Source organism: Mauremys mutica, chromosome 22, assembly GCF_020497125.1.
Source record: "Mauremys mutica isolate MM-2020 ecotype Southern chromosome 22, ASM2049712v1, whole genome shotgun sequence".
In the NCBI taxonomy this organism is placed as follows: domain Eukaryota; kingdom Metazoa; phylum Chordata; order Testudines; family Geoemydidae; genus Mauremys; species Mauremys mutica.
Window position 1 is genome coordinate 14,129,939 of NC_059093.1, and position 24,796 is coordinate 14,154,734.

At 43.6% G+C, this 24,796-nt stretch overlaps 1 protein-coding gene across 6 annotated transcripts in view; it reads left to right on the forward strand.

Annotated features, from left to right (window-relative positions):
- ARHGAP32 (Rho GTPase activating protein 32) overlaps positions 1-24,796 on the forward strand; it is a 381,592-nt gene that overhangs the window by 257,947 nt on the left and 98,849 nt on the right. For 4 of the 6 annotated variants that reach the window (XM_044997056.1, XM_044997057.1, XM_044997058.1 and 1 more), the window contains 3 exons: positions 19,379-19,516; positions 22,183-22,275; positions 24,009-24,131. In XM_044997056.1, coding sequence (XP_044852991.1) covers positions 19,379-19,516; positions 22,183-22,275; positions 24,009-24,131 — 354 coding nt within the window. Of the gene's footprint in view, positions 1-8,557; positions 8,648-17,901; positions 17,953-19,378; positions 19,517-22,182; positions 22,276-24,008; positions 24,132-24,796 lie in introns of those variants that run through there. The other 2 variants (XM_044997060.1, XM_044997061.1) reach the window with 2 other exon arrangements.

Genomic DNA, 24,796 nt, shown 5'->3' on the forward strand with positions numbered 1-24,796 from the left:
TTTTCCCCTGTCAGTTGCTTTTCTTTGTTTCGGGTGTGTCTATCAGGGTCTGCTGTGAAAGGATCATATCTGAGCCTTTGCTTAGATGCTTTGCTGAATTGGGATGTGCTTACATGCATACTTAAGTGCTTTACTGAACTGGGGCCTTACATAGCAACCGTAGAAGGAAAAATCTTTTACATTATGAAAATGGGGTTGTGACACCACAGAAAGTCATAGGAGAAGCACCTGGAACTATTTGTTGATCCTTTTTTTTTTTTTTTTTAAATTGACTAGCACTCAAATTGATGCTGTCCCTTTAATTGCGGATTCACTATAATAGCCCTTTACCCATGCAGTTCTGGAGCATTCACATTCCACCTGCCCTGCAGGGTGGGTTCCAGTGAATAACACAGTTCCTGAGAAAAGAGCCTCCGTTTTGCACAGCAGGTAAAATTTCAAGACTAACACCAAAGTGAGAAGGCTCCATACCTCCATCAACAGGAGTTCCCCCATCCATATAGTATCAGAGGGGTAGCCGTGTTAGTCTGGTTCTGTAGAAGCAGCAAAGAATCCTGTGGCACCTTATAGACTAACAGACGTTTTGCAGCATGAGCTTTCGTCGGTGAATACCCACTTCTTGCACCCACGAAAGCTCATGCTGCAAAACGTCTGTTAGTCTATAAGGTGCCACAGGATTCTTTGCTGCCCATCCATATAGGTAGTCCACCTCCCCAAGAAGCAATAGGTAGGTTGACAGAAGAATTCTTTCATTGACCTAGTACTGTCTACACTAGCGGTTGGGTTGGCTTAACTTGGCCGCTCAGGTGTGTGGATTTTTCACACCCTTGAGCGGTGTAGTTAAGATGACTTAATTTTCTAGTGTAGACCAGGCTGTAGACTTCACATTGGCAGAGAATGAGCTGTATGCTGTGATCTGTAGTGTGTTAGCAGCACAGCATTTAGTCCTGTTCCTGTGCATTGTGCAAGGCAGCCGATGCTCTTTAATGTGCGTTTTATTTGAACGAATAAGACTCCTGATATGGTGGAGAAAGGCAGTTACGCATGTTTATGCCAGTGGTAGTTCTCTGAGTTGCCAGATTCAATATCTCCTTATAGAGTGGATTTGGTTCCAAAGGGAATTCCATCCCAAATCCCAGAGACAGAAGAGTGGGGGCAATAATGTGCTTTAAGGGGAGTGTAAAGAGAGAGCCAGTAAAAATGGGATCTGAATGTGATGAACAGGCCGGACTCCCTATCGTGGGTGGCTTGTGGGAAGAGGAGAGTTGAAATATATATTTACAGAAGAGAACATCTTACTCATGCTAGAAATGTTGTGAGCCATGCTTTGCTGGTTCCATTGGTCAGTGATAACAACCAAGCACTGAAGCTGCTACTGGGTGCATTTGTCATCACGCTCTCTCATTCTTTGCATAGGATTTTCTGTTGCTACTTTTTAAGATAATTTTAATAAACCATTCACTATCTTAAAATGTCAGCATATCCAATTTGTGGTGACAATTCCCGAGCAACTCTTATTTATAAAGATGCTCATCTCTCTCTCCCTCTCCCGCTCATCTCTCATAGCACATGTGAAAGAAGAATACAAGAGTCTGTGGTCAGCATATATTTGATTGTGATCACCCTGCTTGGTTAAGTGCTGTCAGAATCTATTGTTACTTATTTTTTCTTGTGTCGTCATAAAATCCACTTAGAAACTAGACAATGCAGTTTCTTTTACTATTATAGCTTTTGACCTTTTGCATTTGGCCAACACCGAATTTCTTGCAAATATTGTCCTCTACCCACCAAACTCCTCCTCCCCCTCCTCAGCCTGTGGCCAGTGCAGAAGAATCTTATCATTACTCTAGTTTTGTTACCTCATTAGTGGATTGACATCATCAACAGTGTCATTAGGGATAAGCCCAGCTCCAAGAATGTGTTTGATATAATTACTCACTGTTTTTTAGACCAGGCCCATGAAATCAATCACAATTGAGTTTTGTAGGGGGTTGCTTTTGGTTGGGGTGCCTGCTTTTAAACATAGAATTTACAGAATATCCTTTATGAAATCACAGCAGTTTTAGAGGAGGGGTAAGTTTTGGACCTGAACTACTAACCACTATTAATTTTCACAAATATTGCAGGTTTATACTGAATGAACCTTGCTTTGTTCTTACGGGTTCACTAAGGGGTTGTTCATAAGAATCCGTAGTTGTTAGAGACACTGAAACACATGCTCTGTTCTGTTCTTTTGTATAAGGAAGTGTTTTACAGTGCAGAATGGCAATACAGAATCCTTACCTTGTACTACTTGACAAATATATCTAGTGACCCTCCCATGTGGATTAGACTAATGCAGGAGAACAGACATGCCTCTCGCATGATAATTTCCCATTGCTTCTAAACACCGGACATTTTTATTGTTAGTATCATAAGCAGGGAAGCAGCAGGCAAGGGGCTGTGTTTCACATGAAGAATTCTGAGTCTGACACAGGCTGAAATTTCTCTGCTGGGAAGATAGCACTCACACAATCACTGAGGGCCATGTTGGCAAACAAAAATTAGCATTGTCTATTTTTTGGCCATTGCTTCCTCCCTTGTAGTCTGCAAAAAATGATGCTTAGCGAGTAGTAAGAAGTATTGTGCTGATACCTTAAACCAGTGATACTCCAGCCTCAGTGATTCAGGAGCCAAATTAGTGATCAACATTACCCAGAAGAGCCACAGTAGTGTGAACTCATTGTTTCTTTTACTATATATATTCTCACAGCAAAATGACTGACCAAGTATTGTTATTTTATTAACTACAATTGGTTAATGACTTAGTAAAGGCATCCTGATTGGTTAATAACTTAGATTGGTTAATATCATGTGCTGCATGGAGAGGCATTAAAGAGCCACGTGTGACTCTCGAGCCTCAGTCTGAGTATCACTGCCTTAAGCAATCATCTGAAAGGCAAACAGCATTTTTTTCTCATAGCAAAGGGACTCCTTGATCTGTTCTGGTATCTCATTTTTCTATTTTAGTCTTAGATCTAGTCTACACCTAAAAATTAGATCGAACCATCTACATCACTCAGAGCTGTGAAAAAATTTGCACCCCTGCAATGTAGTTAGCCTGGCCTAACCCCTAATGTAGATGCTGCTAGGTTGAGGGAAGAATTCTTCCATCAACCTATCTCCTGTCTCTTAGAAAGGTAGATTACATACCTGGATTGAAACCCTCCTCCCCTTCCCCCCGTTGATATAGAAAGTATCTACCCTACAGCGGCACAGCTGCAGTGCTCTAGCTGTGCTGCTGTAGCCGCTGTGGCATAGATATGGACTTAGAGTGTTTTCTAGGAATCACAGTTCAGCTACTGCACAGTGCAAATGCTTCTGTGCCTTCACTGTGGCATTAGATGGGTAATTTGTTGACTGGAAGTGCGCTAAGTGAAAGAGAAGTGGGAAGCATGTGAACACTGCATGTGAGCTGAGGTTGAGGGCTTTGTGAATGGAAATATGGCTGCTGTTGGAGGAGATAAATTTGAAGAGCAGTTTATAGGCTGAAAGTGTTTTCTTCATGGAATTGATGAGGAATTTGGCACTTTCCCCTAGTTCTCAGTTGGTCCAGTTCCTTTGGTGGTAGCAAGGATAGGAGCATTAATGTAGACAACGTAGCACTGGTGTTTTACCCTTCGTGTCATCTAGTCCTGTTGTCTGCAGCAGGAGTTGCACGGGAAGTAACAAAAGCATGGGATTTTAAGGAAGAAAGTCCAGAGTGGACACAGCCTTCACCTTCAGTTCTTTGCAGTGCTCTGCTTTGGGCTAGATCCCCATTGTCATCTCTAGAGGTGGGTGAATACCTGTTGGTTCTTTTTTTGGTTAGGTGGCAATTCTGAAAAATGAAAATTGATTTGGGTCGAACTGAATCTGAAACTTTTCAGTGCTTCCAAACAGGCTGTTTCAGGCCTGTTCCAGGACAGGGATTCAGTAACCTGCTTCCAACATCCCAGGTCAGTGCTCTACCGCTAACTCTTATGGGGGTGATGACAACACCGCCATATCCTCCTCCGGCCATGTTGTGAGTGGCTGAAAGTATTCGTCTCAGATTTGCTAATGTTTTTGTGTTGACCAAAACTGCATTTTTTTATCACTGAACTATTTGTCTGAAAAATTTCACCCCACTCTAGTCATCTCTTCCTCATATCCCCTTCCCTTTTGCTTCATTCAGACCTGTAGTTACGCCTAGTAAATGCTGATGACGACAACAGTGCCCAAAAGGGCCTCAGGAGTGGGGGGTTCCATTGTGCTGGTCAAAAACCATCCTCTTTGCATCTTTCCCCCTCTGTAATCATCAGGAATATGGGGGCCAGATATTTAAAGGTCTTTAGGCACCTGAAGGATGTAGATAGGTGCCTAGTGGGATTTTCAGAAGTGCCTAAGCTGGTTAGGTGTTTTTGAAAATCCCACTGGTCACCTATCTACATCCTTCAGGTGCCTAAAGACCTTTGAAAACCCAGCCCTTGGTCCTCATAGGTCGAGGATATATCCAACCTCTCCTTCCAGTTCCTCATCAAATGCATTTATTGCCGCTGAAGTCTCTCAGTTCCAACGCACGTCTCAACGGCTAAGTGCTGTTTTTCATTAATGCATCTTCCCCTTTCCCCAGCTCGCTGTGGTTGGGTCGCTGGATCAGTCTTTCCAGGTTTGCTGCCTCAGCGCTCATTCCCTTTCCGCTTTCTCTTTTCCACTAATGTAAAGCAAATAAAATCCTTCCCCGCACTATACTGATCCATCACCTAAAGTACTGTGTCTGAATGGTTGTCTGTTGGTCTTAGCTCATGAACTCTATAAGGTAGGTCCCTGATGTACTCCACGCTTTCAGCTCCCAACACACAATAAATTAAACTAAAGTGACAGTAGTAATTGAGCTTAATACAGAATCTATGAAGTTGGCAAGTATATTGAAAACCGCTTTTTGGGGTTTACTGGAAGTTAAGATGATGCCAAAGCACTATGAGTTAATGTCTTTGCAAAGTTAGTGGTTGTTCCATGCTTTTTAAATATAAAATCTCACCTGTAAAGGGAAGGGGACGAGATATTAATAGAGAACAGAGGTTTGCTAAGACAATTCCAAGAACCACAGATTCTTGCCCACAGAGAAGGTAAGTGGCATATCTAATCATCTGTAATGTCTGTTACTCTGCAGCTGTGATGTTGTTCTTTAGGACAGGCTAAGTACATTCATTAATCTCTAAATAATGATCACTAGAGATAACGGAATTGATTCACTGCTATCTTCACTTCAGTTTCATATGGGTGTAATGCCCGTGATTTCATTGCAGTAACAACCACGTTAAACAGGATTAACAGTGGGGTATCACGCCCTTTTGCTTTTAGATAGAAACCCTTCTCCCAACCTTCCCATTTAACCAGGGGACTCAGGTCTAAGTTCACCAATAGTATCCTAGGCTTATGGTTCAATGTCCTAACAGATAAAGCACAAGATGGAGTACTGGTGTCTGCTAACGACCACCATTACACACGAGGGAACAAGACAACCACAGCCCTATGCACCTATCTGTAATCATAGAATCATAGAAATGTGCACCGAGGTAGGACTCAGTATTATCTAGACCATAATGTCTAGGAAAAAAGCTGTGTGATCATGGGGGTCTTTAATGTGAGTGACATATGGTGGAGGTCTCCTGCTGCCAGTACAAAACATTTCTGGAATTACTAAATGTTATAGATGACAATTTCCTAACTCAAAAAGTATTGCCGCCAACACGGGGGAATTCTTTATTAGACTTTGTCTTAACAGATGAAGAGGGAATGATCACAGAACTAAAAGTTAATGGTAGCTTAGATACAAGTGATTATGACTTGATCACATTTATAATGTGCAAGTAGAATTAAGTCCAGACCAGTTAAAAACACACACACACACACACACGCGCGCGCCAATTTCACAAAATTGAAAACAGTTATATGCCAGATCAGCTGGCAGGAAGAACTTAATCAGAAAATTGTGATTCGAAAATTGGGAATTATTTAAGAACACACTACACATTATGTTGGCTGGTATGAAGAGATCAGGTAGTGACACCGAGGACCCTCTTTCACCGGTTACAACGCAAATGCATTTTTAGAAACTGACATCCTGTGGAGCAGGAGTCCTGAAGTTATTGCTCCTCTCATCTCTCCTATGATAGGATGCATTGAATCCACTGGCAGTGTTGTACTGACCTGTGTTATTGAAGATGTACTAATGTTTTCCTGTACCCACTGTCCTCCACATCAATTATTAGATCAATATACTGTGTGTGTGTGTGTGTGTTATCTGGGATTCTAAGGGCTCAGTGCCTAGTTGCTAGTGTCCATTGTCCCCTGCTTCCATCCCAGCCACTGAGCAACTGTTGCCCTCCTGGTTGTAAACTTGTCAACTTGCAGAACTTTCCCCTCTTTCATTTTTTGGTTCCCAATCTCTTGCAGTTAACTTTTCCGTTCATGGCTTCCTTTGATCATTTCCCATTTAAATATACATTGGTGAAGCAAAGGGGACAATGTTGCCTCCTGCTATTCTTGGCTTTTGCACAGCTCATATTTAATGACAGGATCGTAGTTGCACTTGGTTTTGGTTTGAATGGCGTATAAATGAGTGGTTGAGTATTTATTGATTCAAACTGCTGCGATAAATACAGTTTCATGGAACTGCCTGTACTACAGCAAATATTTTCAGTAGATACAAAATTAGGTACACTTTTAAAGCTGTCATTTTGGCTTACCAAACAAAGGCACAGGCCAGCAATGCTGTGAGCTCATACAGTTTTAGCTTCCAATGCTAGTGTAGAACTTATCCAATGGATTAGTGAAGATGGTGGCATTGGTGTCTCGGAAGGGATGATACCCAGGATACAAGCTGACCAGTTCATAAGATTTACATTGGTCTAAGCTGCTGTCCAAGTGTCCAAGGATCGAGATTAATGAGGGGCACACAACCCCTTCTGATTAATGTGCACTGTGTGCATTGTTTTGTGGATGGCAACCTGCCAGAAGGGCTGAAGGAATACCCAGGCACAGTGCTGGTCAAGAAGGGAAGATGAGCAAGAATAAATAAAGAATAAATTTCTCAGAATAAAATGCAAAATCTTGGAAGTGTTTTTTTTTTGAAGCACTAAAGGCTTTGACAATTATATGGTAGCTTGTCAATGTCATGTTCCTTGGACATTGTGCCAGCAGAGCAAACTTTGAATTGGAGAGATCAATCTTCTTGTATCCAAATGTCTTCCATTTAGATCTGGAGCAACAGTGAAAGGACAGGCTAGTGATTATGATTTCTTTCTGTGAGTGATGCCTTTTGGCAGGGCTTCTGATTGTAATGTGCTACTTGTAGGGCAAGGCTGGTCTCAACCACAAATTGAAAAGAACAGTTGGCTTTAAGTGTTCTGAAAAAACATTGATTTCTGCCCCATAATTAAACAAGTGTAAATGCATCACAGCACAACAGCTTCTCTACAATTTTTCTTGTAGTACAGCTGTTCCAAGACTTGGTTTTGGTGGAAATCCAAAATGAGAAGAGGTTTCTGGTGGGTATTCCTGCTTTTCTTAGCTGTCTTGCTGTTTATCATCTATGGATGACTTTAACAAGAATGTATCTGTAAGAACAGTATTATAGGGTAAGTCTACACGAGGAAATTGACCCGCATAGCTGTTCTTGAATATCTATTCTACAATAGCTAATTCAGAATGACTAGTTTTCCATATGGACATTGTATTCTGAAGGAAGTGACTTTATTCAAGAATATTTACTGCGTTTATGTAGCTGAGTACCTAATCTGGAATAAGATCACTTTTATTCTGGAATAAAGTGTCCACACAGGATAGTTATTCCAGGATAGCTAAAATATACCGGAACAGCTGATACTGATCAATTTCTCCCATGTAGACAAAGCCATAGTGGTCCTTAAGATATTTAAAGTGTGTTGATATGCATGAGATTGCAGGTAAAATATGTATATAATTAAAAATTAATTCTTTTTATGTCTTCTGTTCTTTGAGCTGTTAGGGGTCATGTTTTTAAGCTTTTTATCCATAACCATGAGGGCTAAGACCTTAAATTTCATTTTTTTTTAATGAAAGCTGAGATTTTCATGTAACTGCCTGATTCCAGTAGCTGGGGCTTTAAGAAAAACCACCAGATAGCCCGAGACTTGCAATAAATGGAGCTGTAATTTTTTTTGGCTGTTATATCAGGTGGCCACTATTGTGTTGTGATTAGTATTGAAGAACTCCCACGCAGACTGAAATGTTACTGCGAGTAGCAGGTAACACTGTATTCTTGGGTTGCATGCAGTGGGGTCTCTACCTTCTTCCTTTTGACTGCACGAGGGAGTTCTTGCATCATGATGTGCACCAAGTGCAGTTGATGAGATGGAGATGTGTTGGCCCCAAAGTGGATTGGTGGCCCACAGCTTCCAGGACAAGGTTGCAGGATAGAACCATCAAAGTTGGGACTGTTCCATGGAATCAGGAAGAGTTGTATATCCTAGCAACTGTGCTGACCTATAGGAATGTTTCACCATTGTACAGAGGACATGTTACTCCTGGCAGCTTGCACTTTCTTCTACCCTGGCTGGCAGGTCAACGAGAGTCTTAAACAGTGTAACCAGTTTTCTTTCAGGTAAATGTCAACATTAACCGCTTTCCAGATAGTCTTGCAGCAGCCTAGCTTGAGGGTTACTCTAAAATGTCTATTTATGCTGTATAACCAAGAAATCCCCCTTGGACATCACAATTTGGCTAATCACAATCAAAACCACAAAGGAAATTATTATGGATGTAGTGACTTTATTAATGCAGTCGGTCCTTGTTTGAGAAAAACATGCCTGTCCTTGAATGAGGAAAGGGAAGAATACTGGTGTGATTGTCATTATTGCATTCCATCCATTCCCCATAGCTTATTGGATAGGAACTTACCTGTTCAGAAAAGCACAGGGAAGTTGTGGGGCAGTCACAGGGTGTTTAGTTGTAACTTGGCGTCAGCTGAGAAAGAGAGGAGGAGAAAAGTAGCATGAATCTGGCCACCGAGCAGCATTGGAGGAAGAATGTCCCTCAAATGGGCTGCTGCAGGGCTACTGGGATGTTCGCAGTGGTAAAGAAGCTAGCTGGTTTCAGAATAAGCCCTCTGAAGGGAAATGAATTAAGCCTCACCTTACCATGGGGAGGAAGTGTAGTGTTCTATTCCCATGATAAGGTGAGATAGCTGGAGCACAGAGAACTCTATAGCTTGTCCGTAGCAAAGCCAGGGATAGAACCCTGGCCTCCTGACTCAGGGTACGTCTTCACTACCCGCCGTAACGGCGGGTAGCAATCGATTTCTCGGGGATCGATATATCGCGTCTCATTTAGACGCGATATATCGATCCCCGAACGCGCTCCTGTCGACTCCGTAACTCCTCCAACGCGAACGGCGGTAACGGAGTCGACATGAGGAGCCGCGGACGTCGATTCCGCGCTGTGAGGACGGTAAGTAATTCGATATCAGATACTTCGACTTCAGCTACGTTATTCACGTAGCTGAAGTTGCGTATCTTATATCGATTTTCCCCCATAGTGTAGACCTGCCCTCAGTACTGGTGCCTGTCGATAGGGACCTAAGAAACATTTAATGAAAACATAAAGATCTAAATAGGGAATCGGCTAGCACAAATATAACGGCATCCTAAACCTAAAGAACTTGTGCAAGGACAAACCACTTGGGCCTTGAAATATGTTCTCTCCCCTTCCTTTGACTCCCCTGCCCCCTGAAAAATCCAATTAATACAAAATAGAGGGGTAAAAACAGGATCGCAAATCTGAAAAGTACAAGTGAGGGAGCCCAAAGCCAGTCATAGATAAGCCTGAAAAAATAATAATAATAATGGCACATGGATGTTGAAGCTTTGGGAATACTCTTCTGACAGCTCAGGTTTAAATAGATAAGGGGAAAATAAATTGATTTTCTTATATGTTTGTTTTTTAAACAGACATTTTGTGTTGATTTGTGGTCTTAAGACATTTTTTATTTATTTGTTTAAAGCTTTGTGTCTCACCTTTTAAAAAGCCCCCATTTGTGGAGTTAGTCGTTAAAAATACCATACCTTAAATGTTCCATCTTTTAGGTCTTGGTGCCACTACTCAGTCTGTTTCTTCTTAAAAACCAATGTGTGCGGTTGCCAAAAAAGAAGCTATTTTTCCAACTTGGCTACTGCCCTGGTTACAAAACTTCTGCAAATCTTCCTGGATTTCTTCTGATGTGTGCACTGTATTTAATGTCCTACCCCACTGTCTCTTTTTTTGACTTCTTATCATGTACAGCTTTGAAAGAGCTGTTAGTCGGTGATGCTTTCTGGCTTTTAAAATGCCCTAGAAAGTGTTCATTCTCTGCAGCATCTCTCATAAATTAATATGGGTGCTTCAGAAGATTTATTTATTTGTATATGCTCAAAAAATGGCAGACAAGATGGGAGAAGTATCTTTTATTGCACCAGTGTTTGCTGGTGAGAGAGACAGCTTTCAAGCTACACAGGGCCCTTCTTCAGAGGACACGGCCACTGCTGTGACAAGTTTACCATCCAGTCCTAGAGCTCTGTTTCTGCAAGGTGTGCTTTACAGGTGAACCCCTGAACCTGCCTCATACCCAGTGATGAGCTGCCAAAATATTAACAACGGGTTCCCTCCTCCTCACCCCACGAGGGGTCATGCCCCCACCCGGGGACTCCTGCCCCATCCAACCCCCCTCATGTTCCTTGACAGCCCCCCCCGGGGCCCGTGCCCTATCCACCCCCCTTCCCTGTCCCCTGACTGCCCCTTGCCACCCCATCCAACCCCTTCTCTCATTCCTGATGGCACCCCGGGACCCCTGCCCCATCCAACCACCCCTTCTCTCTATCCCTGACTGCCCCTGGAATCCCTACCCCTAACTGCCCCCCACCGCCCCATCCAACCCCTGCTCCTTTCTGACTGCCCCCCCGGGACCCTTGCCCCTGTTCAGTCCCCCTGTTCCCTGCCCTCTGACCACTCCGACACTAATCCACCCCCCCAACTCCCCTGCCCTCTATCCAACACGCCCTCCCTGCTCCCTTACCCTGCTGCCTGGAGATGGGGGCCCAGCTGGGCTGGGGCTGGGACCCGGGGGCCGGGGCAGGAGCCGCGCCGCGCCGCTGGGCCGGACCCGGAGGCCAGACCCGGGGGCCGGGGCAGGAGCCGAGCCACGCCGCCGGGCCGGACCCGGGGGCCAGACCCGGGGGCCGGGGCAGGAGCCGAGCCGCTGGGCCGGATCCGGGCGCCAGGGCCGGCGCAGGAGCCGAGCCGCACCGCCGGGCCGGACCCGGGGGCCGGGGCAGGAGCCGAGCCGGACCCATGGGCCAGGGCAGGAGCCGAGCCGCGCCGCCCAGCCGGACCCGGGGGCCGGGCAGGAGCCGAGCCGCCCGGCCAAATTCGCTGCCGGCCCGGGGGCCGGGCAGGTGCCCAGCCGCGCTGCCCGGTCAGGGCCGGACCCGGGGGCCGGGCAGGAGCCGAGCCGCGCCGTCCGGCGAGGTCGGGGCCGGACCCGGGGGCCGGGGCAGGAGCCGAGCCGCACCGCCGGGCCGGACCCGGGGGCCGGGCAGGAGCCGAGCCGCCCGGCCAAGTTCGCTGCCGGCCCAGGGGCCGGGCAGGTGCCCAGCCGCGCCGCCCGGCGAGGTCAGGGCCGGACCCGGGGGCCGGGCAGGAGCCGAGCCGCGCCGCCCGGCGAGGTCGCAGCTGGAGCCCTTTTCCCATTGGCACCCCCAGCCCCAGCTCACCTGGTGGAAGGCGCTACTTCCTTCTCAGCCCTCCTAGGCTTCCCGTGCGAACAGCTGATTCGTGGGAAGCTGGGGAGGGGGAGGAGAAGCCGGAGGAACTTCAGAAGAGGAGGCGGAGTGAGGTGAGCTGGGGCTGGGGGAAGGGCAGGGAGCTGCTAGAGCTTTAGTTAAATTTAAAAGCCCTTTTGGAACTAGTTGTCCCTCCAGGAACAACCGGTTCTAAAGGGGCTTCTAAATTTAACAACCGGTTCTTGCGAACCGGTGCGAACCGGCTGCAGCTCACCACTGCTCATACCCCATTGACCCATTAGGATTCACTCAGGCAGAAGATGTGGGATTAGGGGTCTCTGAGTGGCCAAAACAGAAAGAACAACAACAAGGAAAAGGAGTGGATTTTGAGGAAGGGGAGGACAGTAGTTGCACAAATGCTTGTTCTTGCTGTTCATGCTTCCTAAATGCAGATAGAGGCAGGTGCTCACTGACTTCAGACTGTGATGACAGCACACTGTGTTTATTTCAGCCTAATTTATTTATTATTTATGCCCTTAGCTTGTGAAATATCTTTGGGAAATCAAGCTAGAGGGATAATGGTGGTAATGTCTGGCAAACATTTTGAAAATCCTTGTTTCCCATTCTCTTATAATGAAATGTGCACTTATTTGTATTTGACAGGAATAAGTTGTGTGTTTGTGATGTGAGCAGTGTCAAATATATCATGTCTAATCATTTCTATGTATTTAAGTGACTGTTTTTTGTAACTGATGTGATAAGTGACAGCAGTGCATAAAGCTAGCAACCGTAACTGATTTTTGAAACAAACGTTTTTTGAATGTTCAACTATTTTTAGTAGATTTTCTCCCTGGAAATTAGTTTTAGTAAATAATGTGCTTCAGTCTTCCATTTAAAAAAAAAGAAAATATGGGAGACAGCTTGGTTTAGTGGATGAGATGTGGAAGTGAGAATCAAGAAACCTGAGTACCATTTCCAGCTCTGCCACAGTCTCTGTGGGTCACCTTGGGCAAGTCACTTTCAAAGTTACCCATTTGTCAAATAGCCGGTAATGGGGCTTACTTCACTTTTTGTAAAGCACGTTATGAAAAGTGCTTTACTCCTGTAGTATCTGACATGTCCAGGAGAAAAGATAGGGTAAATGCATTATTCTGTTTAAATATATGTAATAAAAATGTGTGTGTAGTAATCTATAGGTAGATATCCATTCATTCAGTGCCTTGATACCTTTAGATGGGTAGGGTTTTCATTCCCATTACTTAGCAGTCAGTCTTATTGGTGGCTTTGAAGCATTTCCTGTGCGGTGCAAGCTCACATTGGGTTCTGAGATAATTTTCTGATGTGTAGAAATGCAGTCTCCTGCCACAGCTTTCTCTCTTCCCTTTCTCCCCTATGTCTCTCTGACCCATTGCTCTTACCATATAATTTCACTAAGGAGATTATTGGTATTGGATTATTTAAATTACAAGTCGTAAGGAGGGAAGGGAGTTTTATTAAAGCGTTGAGAGATGTAAATCTAATTTCAAATTGCAAGAGCTTTAGGTCTCTGCCTTTTCGAAACAGGCTTATTCAGATGACAACATTTGAGCATCAGAGCTTCGGATGCTATGCATTGTTTGTATGTTCCACTGTTTATATACTCCTGTTCCTTTGCAGCTCTGCAAAATAATTGCCCCCAGAAAACACTGGACAGAACATTTGCCTGATAGCTGGATATTTCTTGCAAAGCTTATTCCTTTGAGTGATGAGAGAACATTCAAAAGGTTCAGTTGCTCATTTCAGATTAGCACACCCAACTCTGCATACTAATCCTAACTGCTTATCTGACCCTGTTTTTCTCCAGAATGGGTTGGAACTCAGAAGAGAACAGTCCTCAGTAGATTTCTGTTGCTTTCATTTGGGCCAGAAACAGTGGGAGCCTAGTTATCCAAGTACAGTAACTCCTCACTTAAAGTCGTCCCGGTTAACGTTGTTACATTGCTGATCAGTTAGAGAACATGCTCGTTTAAAGTTGTGTAACGCTCCCTTCTAAAGTCGTTTGGCAGCTGCCTGCTTTGTCTACTGCTTGCAGGAAGAGCAGCCTGTTGCAGCTAGCTGGTGGGGGCTTGGAACCAGGGTGGACCGGCAGCCTCCTATCAGCTCCCCCTATCAGCTCCCCACTCCTCTAAGTTTCCTGTGCAGCAGCTGCCTGGTGGAAAGGCGGTGCTTTTATTTTTGGCGGTATATTTCACATAACTGGAGAATGGGGCAACCGGTTTTCTTTCTTGGTGGTTCACTTCACCTTAGCATTCAGCAAAAGCAGAACTGATTATAGAGAATTCAGAATGCAAATGGGGGAGTGCTGCTGCTTGCCAGATTCTAAGGGTAGGTCTACACTTACCTTCCGGGTCGACGGGCAGCGTTCGACTTCTCGGAGTTCGAACTATCGCGTCTAATCTAGACGCGATAGTTGGAACTCCGGACGCGCTCCCGTCGACTCCGGAACTCCACCGGAGCGAGTGGCGGTGGCGGAGTCGACGGGGGAGCCGCGGACTTCGTTCCCGCGGCGTCTGGACGGGTGAGTAGCCCGAACTAAGGTACTTCGACTTCAGCTATTCGCGTAGCTGAAGTCGCGTACCTTAGTTCGACCCCCCCCTTAGTGTAGACCAGGCCTAAGTGAAGACAGCTAAGCCAGCACTAAAACTATTCCTGTATTTAACTCTCCTCAGGCTCGTGAGAGCTGCTCTCAGAAGTGATCAGACCCTCAGTGGGAAGGAGACCAGCCATATGGTTTGAAGTGCTGCTTTAGTGTGGGGTGCGAGTGAAATGGGCTTACAACTAAGAGAGAAAAAGCTCATTTGCTTTTTTTCCCCAGACAAACAACAGGGAGGCACAGCAATGTAATTCCATCACTAATGAAGCCAGCTGTAAGGCCCCTCAAGCTTTGTCTGCTCTTAAGTTGCTACTGTGTGTTGACATCTTAGAGGAAATATCACCAAATGAATTGGGTTATGAGAATATGCACAACCTCTTCTGGCTATAGCCACCTGTCATCCCTCTTATGCCATTGAGCCGAGGAGCTAAAAGTATTGGTTTGAGGGGCGGTGACTATGAATCTTTGTCCCTCTAAATGTACAGCATGAATAGCACCTTATGAACTTCATACAGCATAATGGTCTCACTAATGGAAGGTTCAAGTCTCTGAGGCAGTGGATATTAGAGTCAGTTCAGTAATCTATAATCATGTTTAGCATGACATTTCTTCTCACTGAGCTAAAGTGTGAGAAATAAGCTTCATGCAATGCCCTGAAATTTTACCCTGCCCTCGGAGCAGAGAGTATTATAAATCTCACACAGCAGTGAGTGGGGAAGGGCGAGGTTGCGATTTCTGAACAGGCATGACTCCTTGGAAGTGAACAGTCCCTGGATTCGCAGACACAGGCCCTGATCCAGGAAAATACTTAAGCACATGCCTATGTCCCCTTAACTTCAGTAGGACTCAAGCATGTGTTTAAAGTTAACCATATGCTTAAATGTTCTGACCAAAGAAGCTTTTCTGAATCTGAGTCAGCCAGAAATCAAAGTGAAAAACAAGAAACAAACAAAAGCAGGCGATGGGGAAACTCGCAGGTGAGTAGGAATTGACATCGAGGAACAATTTAGGGAGACCAGCTACAATGAACAGATGTCACTCTTACTTTTCAATGTGTATTATCAGCACATTGCTTAGCTTTGCTATAAAACCTGCCCTGGCAAACATGAAGTCGGCACCGTCAGGCTGCATTAATAGTTATTTTCTGTTTCTCGTTTCTGTGGTTTCAATAAATTGCTGAATAAAAGAATTTACTTCTGCACACCCTTTTGGCACTTTGGAAGCAAAGTGGAATAAAACATACAACTTCTTTTGTTGTTGTCAGTATCGAAGAGTGTGATGCTATTTTTGATGTGATTAATGTATCACTGGTTCACTATTGTCTTGTAACTCTAGAAGTCTGTCTGAGAGCTTAAGTCAAATACCCTACTACTTGTTTTATCCTGGGAAAACGGTCCAGGAAGCTGATTTAATTTGTATTGACCACCCACTGGAGATGTGATCAGATGCGGTAATGGCACACAGCCTCCCTAAATGGTGTCCAGTTCCTTGCTAGCCAGCTGCAAAGATTTCCTGCCTGTGAAATTAAACTGTATCCTGAAGAAACATGCCTCTGTACTTTTTTTTCTTAAACTTTAACTATTTAGGCCTCAATCCTGCAAAGAATTACTCATTGGAGCTACTCATATATGTAAAATTAACATGTGTAAGTTTTTGCAAGCTCAAAGCCTTAGAGTTTAAGGATATATTTGCTCTTACTGCATTGGAACAGGTTTTTCGAGGCAACGGTTTGTGAAGCACTGCCCTGACAAACCTTTCTGTATTTACACATCCGAGTCACCCTTGTTCTGTCAAAGGGGGGTGCCCATTGTTCTGACGGAGGTTGAGGTTAGAGAGAGTCCAGTGAGTGTAGACTCCATCCATCCATTAATCTGTTAAATTTAGTAACTACCAGTAGCCTAGTTGCTCTCAGGATGTAGAATCTGTTCCATTTAAAAAAAAAAAAATTCTCTTCATTTGTTCTCTTCCAATTCAGCGCACACCACTGCTCAGTACAGTAGTGTTTGCTGACCCCAGCAATTCCTGTCTTGTAAATTCATGTCTTTTAATCTTAATTATGGCTGAGAGACACTGCATACCTGCAGCAGGCCAGTATTTAAGGATAAGATCTCAGGGAGGCATTGTCATTAATGGCACAGTAATGATCAAGGGGTGAGGCGTGTTGGGATGACTTCTTGTCCTTTGAACAAGTAGCCTTCAGGACTTTATGGGAATGTCCTGTTAAAATGCAGCTGGCAGAAATAAAATGCAGCAGTGCAACAATTTCTTGATTTTCTTTTTTTAAATTTTTTTTTTTAAAAAAGAACGGGGTGACCAGACATTGCTCACTGAGGGTCATGTTGTTAACTTGCTGAGAGATAAAGAGCCACCTCTTTGGGCTTCTGAAATACTGACTGATGCTTGTGGTATGAAAGTGGAGTTTTAATACGATATTGGTTGTCTGGAGCTTTGAACATCATAAATGATTTAGACGGAAAATAGCTAGTGCTATGGATGAGATTAAGGGGCTGGATTTATGGCTTCTGTAGAACCTCTCTGTATTAACTAGCATAAAAGTGATACCTGCACTTCCTTGCAAATAAAATCTGGATTTAACAGCTAAAAATAGCAAATTATGATAGTGAAAAAATTAGGCAAATCCCAGGTTGCAGAGTGGACATTTATCCTCAGCTGGCTCAGTAGCATGTGAGACCATCTTAATGATCGTCAGGATAGGATGGGCTGTTTTGAGGCAATAAGGTCTCCTTACGTCACTTACTTTGGCTGAGATAAAACACAGCCATAAATGTAAAATTTTTTGTCTTATTTGAGAAAGAAACTTTGAAGCGGTGGGCATGATACTAGTAAGTATTCAGTATCTTTTATGGATTCTTCATTTTGTTTTACCCATTTCAATCTTTAAGTAGAGAGCTGCTGGACCTGTGAAGACTGCAGATCCTTGCAGGCGGTCCTCTGTCTCGGTCTGAGCAAAAGGCTGTTTATATGAAGTTGTCTGTATTCTGCGTTGGCAGCCCCTTTTGTGCTACAGGGGAAAGAAGCCACAGTCTAGAATCTAGATCTCCATGGGCAATCTTTGGCCTATTGGCCGTATTTTGGACACTTAATTCCAGCAGATCTACAAATGTACCTCTTTGATTTAAAAACATAAATAAATAAGGTGACAAGTTCTGATTTTCTTTGGTGGTGGTTGAGTCTCAAATCCCATTTCACCCACTGTACCATATATCTTGCCATTGTGTGTATTGACTGTTCTTATGCATCTTTCTCCAGTTTTAATCCCTGGCTCTTTCCCATGGGCTTGCTGGTTCAGTGTCTAGGATACTAGTCTAGGTCTTGGGAGACCTGGGTTCGATTTCCTGCTCTGTCACAAACTTCCTGTGTGACCTCGGCTAAGTTACTTAACCGCTCTGTGCCTCTATCCCTCACCTGTGCAATGGGGATAATAGCACTCCTTATATGAAATAAAGTGCTTGGAGATCTGCTGATGAAAAGCACTATATAAGAGCCTGGTGGTGACCTTGAGTAAGTCACTTCTCCTCTGTGATTCTATTCTTCTGGAATTCTTATACTGCCTTCATCACTGTAGTATGCGAGCACTTTCCAGTCATGCATTAAGTGACGAGAATAACATCTGCCATATGTTCGTTGTTTTTTCTCCTCATCTCCCCTGGGGGAGAATTACGTGCTCAGTGTAGTTTTGTTTTGTAGGGATTTTTTTTTTAAACGTGTCCATGCTGCTTTTTGTGTGCATTGGAAAAGGCAGGTCAAAGAAGTGTGGACATTGTGAGAGCTGGGTTGGTCCTTAGTTCCTGCTTCAGTTTTCCTGTCTGTAAACTGGAGGTAACATAACCTTACCTCCCCCAGAAGGCTGTTGAGAGAATTAATTATGGTTTATAAAGTGCTTTGAAGCTGTAAACCTCTGTATGAGTGCAGCAGTTGTTATTGATTGTAATAGGCCATGAAGCACTTGGAATATGGGACTTGTGTATTAAAGGTTTCACAAAAGTAAAGTACACCTTGTTGCTATGGTAGCATTTTGCTTCCTTGTCTCTGGATGCAGCAGAATGAAAACTTAACCCTTTGAACTGTAGTTACCCAATTTACTGCATGGTTATGAAATGTATTTTGTCAATATTTTAAACTGGGAAAATGATGTACTTAGGGGCAGACGCGCAGCTCATGTAAATTATCGTAGCTGCACTGATTTCAGCTGAGGCTCTGTCCCGTAAACTCTGCCAGAAATAGTACAGGCCCCAATCCAGCCATCAGAGCTGTGCTGGTGGACTCTTGGGTTTCTGCAGAGCCCCACTGCAGCCACTAAGCTCTAACATTTTTGACAGCGTCTTGTAGTTTACATTTTCACTGGCACATAGTCATATCCCCTGGGGGGTGGGCACAGTATGAAAACCTTGTTAGGTAGGCAGAGGGAACAAATGGGTTTTATGTAGGTCTTTTAGAGTTAATAAGGCAAATTTAGCCCTGGTATAACATTACTCGCCTGATCTACACTAGAAAATTAGGTTGGTTTAACTATGTCAGTCAGGGGAGTGAAAAATCCACATCTTTGACCAGCATACTTAAACTGACCCTAAGACCCCGTGTAGACAGGCTAGGTTGACATAAGAATTCTTCTGTCGACCTAGCTACTGCCTCTCGGGGAGGTGGATTACCTACACCAGTGAGAGAACCCCTCCCATTGGCGTAGATTTTGTGTACACTGAAGTTGGAGGAATAATACCAGGGGTGAACTTGTTTCACTCTGTTTTTAAACTGCTCCATGCTAAAGCTTAAAATAAAAATAACTGGGCACCCTTTATTTACACCCACGTATTGCATAAGGGAAGACTGGCAGCAAAGAAAGCAGTGTCTCCCTTTGCTTCTGCTAGGATTGTCATTGTATGCTCCTGATCAAAGTGGTCTGATGTGGTGCTTTTCTCTCTCTATGCAGGGCAAGAGCTGGATTGTGAAACGGAGTTATGAAGATTTCAGAGTACTTGATAAACATCTCCACCTATGTATCTATGATCGGCGTTTCTCTCAGCTCTCAGAGCTACCCCGCTCCGATGCCCTGAAGGACAGTCCAGAGGTAAAATGTGATCCAGGCTCAGAACTACTACAAATGAACAGAGGATGGTTTGGGTTTTCTTCACAGCTTTTAAAAAGCAGAAGTTTTTGGATTCAGAATTAGATTTTGGGAGTTGATTAGAAAAGTAATTGGAACAGCACGTTCCTCCTCACCTTAGCAAAGGAAAGTGCTTTGCAAATTAGTATAAATTACTGCACAGCTAAATGCAGAATGGTTATGGAGAATGCAAAGAAAGGAAAATCAGACTTTTAATCTATGCTGTACTGTCAATTACTTAGATCAGAATTTTACTGTATCTTTGGAAACATTTTCAATGACATGGACATTTGCTGACTTCAGTAGTGATGATTTCTAGGAATATTGAGTGGTTAAAGGGCTGTAATGTTTTAAAGGAGGAAATAGTATTTGGGATAGTAAATTTATACCTATAAACCACAAATTGCTTTGGGTTTTAGAAAAATAAAATATATGTGCTAGTTACCTGTAAAAACTCCTTGGAACTGAAATCTGGTTGGTTAGAATACTTTTACCCTGGCCTTTTTGTGAAAGCAGATAGTATTCCTCTTCAGATTTCCAACCTCATATGCAGTCTTTGTTTATCATTTCAAGTGTTTATTTTGTGTCCAAAATCATCTGCTTGGAAGAAGCAAGTGCATCACTTTGGAAGCTTGGGAGGGAAAAATAATATGTGTAGTTTGCAGGAGGTTATTTGATTCAAACAAACATAACCAAACATCTCTGTTAAACCTCAGTGTCTGTGTGAAGAGCATGCATTACAGTGGTGGACAATGCCTATTGCTTCATTTCACAGGTCACTTTTCCCTTAGGCCTGATGGCTGCAAGCACGTGTCCCATTGCAAAGGCATGAGTGCAGAAAAATCCTGACGATCAGAGTCAAGAGGCCAGTGTTGCCTACCCTTAAGCCCTGTGAATGAAAAAGGAGTGAAATAAGAAAACTCAAAGCCATTTCAGGCACACAAAGCAAAGTCTATTCTATCTGTAAATCTGGATCTATACTCCTTTTAAACCAAATGGGAAGAGGGTGGAGAAAGGGGGGACAATGGGTGAAATCATTGCTCCATTGGAGTCAGTGGTGAGGTTTTGACACTGTGTTCAGCGAGTCTAGGATTTCACCCAATATCTCATCAGGGAACCTACACTGGTTGGTTGGTTTTGTATTGGATGCAAGATATTGCTGAAGACAGCGTAAAAATAATAATCTCCTCAATGTGACATGGGAATGGAGCAATTAAACAATAAATAAGTAGAATAACATGCTCCAAGGTTAATTTTGTGGCATTCTCATCCTGTAGGCATTGGCTCCACTGGCCTTTCAAGACTCATTATTTTCTGCATCAGTTGCTGGCAGTGGAATTTGTACATTTTTTAAAGTAATTCCCAGCATTGGGAGGTTAATGTAGGCATTGGGGAGAGGAGGTGGGAATTACACTCTGTCTGTTGCAAGCTTGCCTCGTGTAAAATATTGTGGAAATTACTGTAAAAAGGGCTCAGAAACTACATATTTAAAGACCAGTCTATAAAACTACTCTTGGTAGCAATTTGGAGTCAGTAAGAGCCTGGTCTGAGGAAGGATTTGAGGATCTACTATTTGTGATTAATAGTCCTGCAGAATGCTCCATATGGGTTAGATCCCTGCTCCCACATAGAGCCCTTTTGACTTCATTGGGGCTCCATGCAGATTTAGAAAGGTCCATTGGGTGCAGCCAGCAGAATCCAGGACTGTTATCTGACAGCGTGGGGATACAGAGCCAAATTGTTGTCCCATTGACACTGATGGAGTGTTGACATAAGTTTCCGTGGGATCAAGGTTTTGAGATTTGTGTTTGGATCATTGTCTTTCCAACACATCTATTGTAGGTTTTAAAGCATGAGGTTGGATACAAAATATCTATGTGCACAGGAGATGCTGTGACATCTAACATGCTGCCACACCTCGGAATGTGGTTTTGCAGATGTCTGGTGTCTCTCGTTCTTTCTGATTTATTTTTATTTCAAATTAAACAGCTAAAACAGATGTTTTGGGTCAACCGTGTTTTATTTGGTCTTGGAGACTCTAGGCTGTCATGGAACTTCTTAATACTATCTCCATAGCTTAGATCAAAGTGACCCAACTAGGTGGTCTTTGGTGAAAGTCATTTTACATCGGCGTAAGGGACAGTCCTAAGGATGTTTTTTAAGCCCTCGTTTATTGTTTGAAAAATGAATGTTTCACCACTCTGGCTTGCCACGTTCCAAAGCACTTTACATCTGTGGGGAAATGGCAGCCTCTGTTTTGTTTTACTCAATGGTTCTCAGATGTGTAGGATTGTCATAATTGAAATAATCTGTTTGGATGTGAAATGCATAGCAAACAGAGGACTTCGGGGCTTAAAATATTTTGGCACTGGCAATTAGCCTTCACTGAGAAACCTTTCTCATCTTACATATATAGAAATGTGTAATTCCTGGAACAATATTTGCACTGATTTCTCTCCTTCTCCAAACCTTAGAATCCCATTGTATTAGGAACTAAATCAGTATCCGTGCAAACTGCCCATACCTCCCTCACCAGTTAATTTGCCAACAACTATGCCAGCTTGGAGAAAGGGGCTCTGCTTTTGTATATCAGCAGAATAATTATACTTGTTCTTTCTTTTCCTCTGCAGCTTGTCACCCAGATGCTGATGGCTTACCTGTCACGGCTCTCAGCCATCGCAGGCAACAAGATCAACTGCGGGCCTGCCCTCACATGGATGGAGGTAGGATGCAGTGCAGAGCACTGCTTTTCATGTCAACCGCCCCCTTCTCCGCAGCCTGCCTCTTGCGTAGTCCTTATGCCTGTGCAAAGTGAGTGGAGAGAAGCTGTGTAGTCCAACTTTGTGGAATCACATCCCGGTAACATTTTACACCCACTTTGCACAAGTGGCAAGGACTACACAAGGCAGGGGAGAATCAGACCTCAATGTTAAGGATCAGGGATTTTTTCCTCCTATTTGGATTTTGTCAGCTGAAAGACATGACAGTCTTACATTGTTTGATTACAAAGTAATAGAAGGTAGCAACTCAGGTGATACAGCGATAGGGTCAGTGTGCTACCTCGATAAGCCAAGTTCAGCAGTGGACTGAGACTCCAGGTCATAGGCTGCACTAGATGCACACACCTCTTCCTGCACTCATTTCAGTGGGTATGTATTACTCTTTAAAAGCTGCGGATGTTGATACCTTCTTTGCTATTTTTGGCTCTATATTTTTTAAAGACAGCTGCTTCGAAACAGCCAATATTATCTACTCTGCCTTGCCATCTCTGCTGTTAAATGGCTCAACAGAACTTGTGTCGTGTGCTCTCAGCAGTCCTGTTTATGTACTATGAATTACAGCTGTAGCACTGCCTTCTCTGTTAATTGTTTTGTGCCACCTCGAGCACTAGTACTTAAACCACCAGCCTTAGTGGGTAGAGGGAGGAGGAAAGAATAGGATTAAGCAATCAAGACAATCTGCTCCCTTTTGTCAACAGTCAGGCAGAGTAGGGGTGTATGTCAATCTTCCCTGGTGACATTACTGTATCACACAGGAAGAACTGTTGTTAGACATCACAAATCTTGAGAAATGCACCAGCTAGCATGTTCATGTAGCTACATTTTAAATGTTTGTAATAGTTTGGGTGCGTGGATTCTTCAAGAAAAGAAAACCCTTTAGGTTAAGATGAGGTGTGGCAGATTTTCAGCACAAAAGGAGAAATGATCCGCGACTTTTAGAGGTGAATGAAACTGGAGAATTTACTGGAACTTAAGGTTACAACTCAGCAATTATGTGCATTAGTGAAAGTGCTCTAATAAAACTTGAGTTCTCCTGAACGACCTTTCCAAATTAACTGAGACTCTTACAAAATTGCCTTTCAGATGGCTTTCCAGATGGGGACAATAATCTGAGTTTTAAAAACTGACTGGGAAGTGTAGCAGAGGGGGGGGAAAAACCAGCAGAACCATAATTTCTTACTGGAAGTTCAGATATTATAGAAACTGGTAGAGGAGTAGCCTAGATTTTTATATTTTCTCTGTAGCTTTGTCATCCTCATTGTCCCTCCTGTCATTAAATTCCCTGCTTGTAAAGCATTTTTGTCATCATTCCATTATTTTTCTAAGTACTCGAAGAAAACGAATACGATGCCATGACAGAGTGGGGGGAGGCATACACATTCATTGTCATGTTAGTGTTCTATACAAAAATGCACAAAGACTTCATCCTCAATGAATGGATGGGAAGGGGCGATGTGACCTTCTGAAACTTAATTTATTAACTGTCCTTCCTCTTCATTTCTATGTATTCTGTGCCCTACATTGTCCCTCCACGCTGTTCTCTTCAGGGGCCCCCTAAGCTTTGCTGTCTTTGTGAATCAGCTTGAAATCCCTGCCACGCATGAGCACCAGTCAAGTGCATTCACAGAGCCACATGTCCTCAGCTGCCTCACAATCTTCCGTGCTCTTTGTTGCAGATTGATAACAAGGGGAATCACCTGCTAGTCCATGAAGAATCATCCATTAACGTGCCTGCCATTGCGGCTGCCCATGTTATTAAGAGATACATTGCTCAGGCAGCAGATGAACTGTCCTTTGAGGTAAATAATTAGAGGAACATACATTCCTCATTGTCAAATGTAGAAGAGGAAATGCATCTGGTACGGTGTGTGTGTGTGTGTGTGTGAGTGTGAGGGAGAGGGAGAGGGAGTGAACACAAAATAAGGGGACAGGGTTTCAAAAGAGCTTGGGTATATGTTGGGCTCTGCACTCTTTTGAAAATCCAGCCAGACGTGTCCCAGTGGAGCTGTTGGGTGCTGAGCCTTTCTGAAAATTGAGCCCCGATTGTAGGTGTTGATTGCTTGAAAATCTCTCTCTCCATTCTCTGCTGTCCATTGAGCTGTGCAAGTATGCGGTGACAGTTTGCTTGTATGCATTATTATGATGTTTGGAGCTTTGAGAGCATTGCACACAAATATAAAGGGCAACACAGTCCCTGCCCCCAAGGTGTTTCTTTGATTACAGCTTTAGTCGTGCCACTTTGCAGGTAATACGGAAATTTAAGGTGTGTTGGGGGATGTATTCAGATTCACTACTCAGCACTCACTACTATAAACAAACAGAAAGATGCAAGTTAAATAGACTATATCCCTCTTAAGTTACAGTATATACAATTTAGGGCATAGGCTATTTGGCAATGTTTCAGTATTAATAATAGCAGTAAAATGGTTTTCACGAATATGGCACATTCTGTTTATCAGTCTCA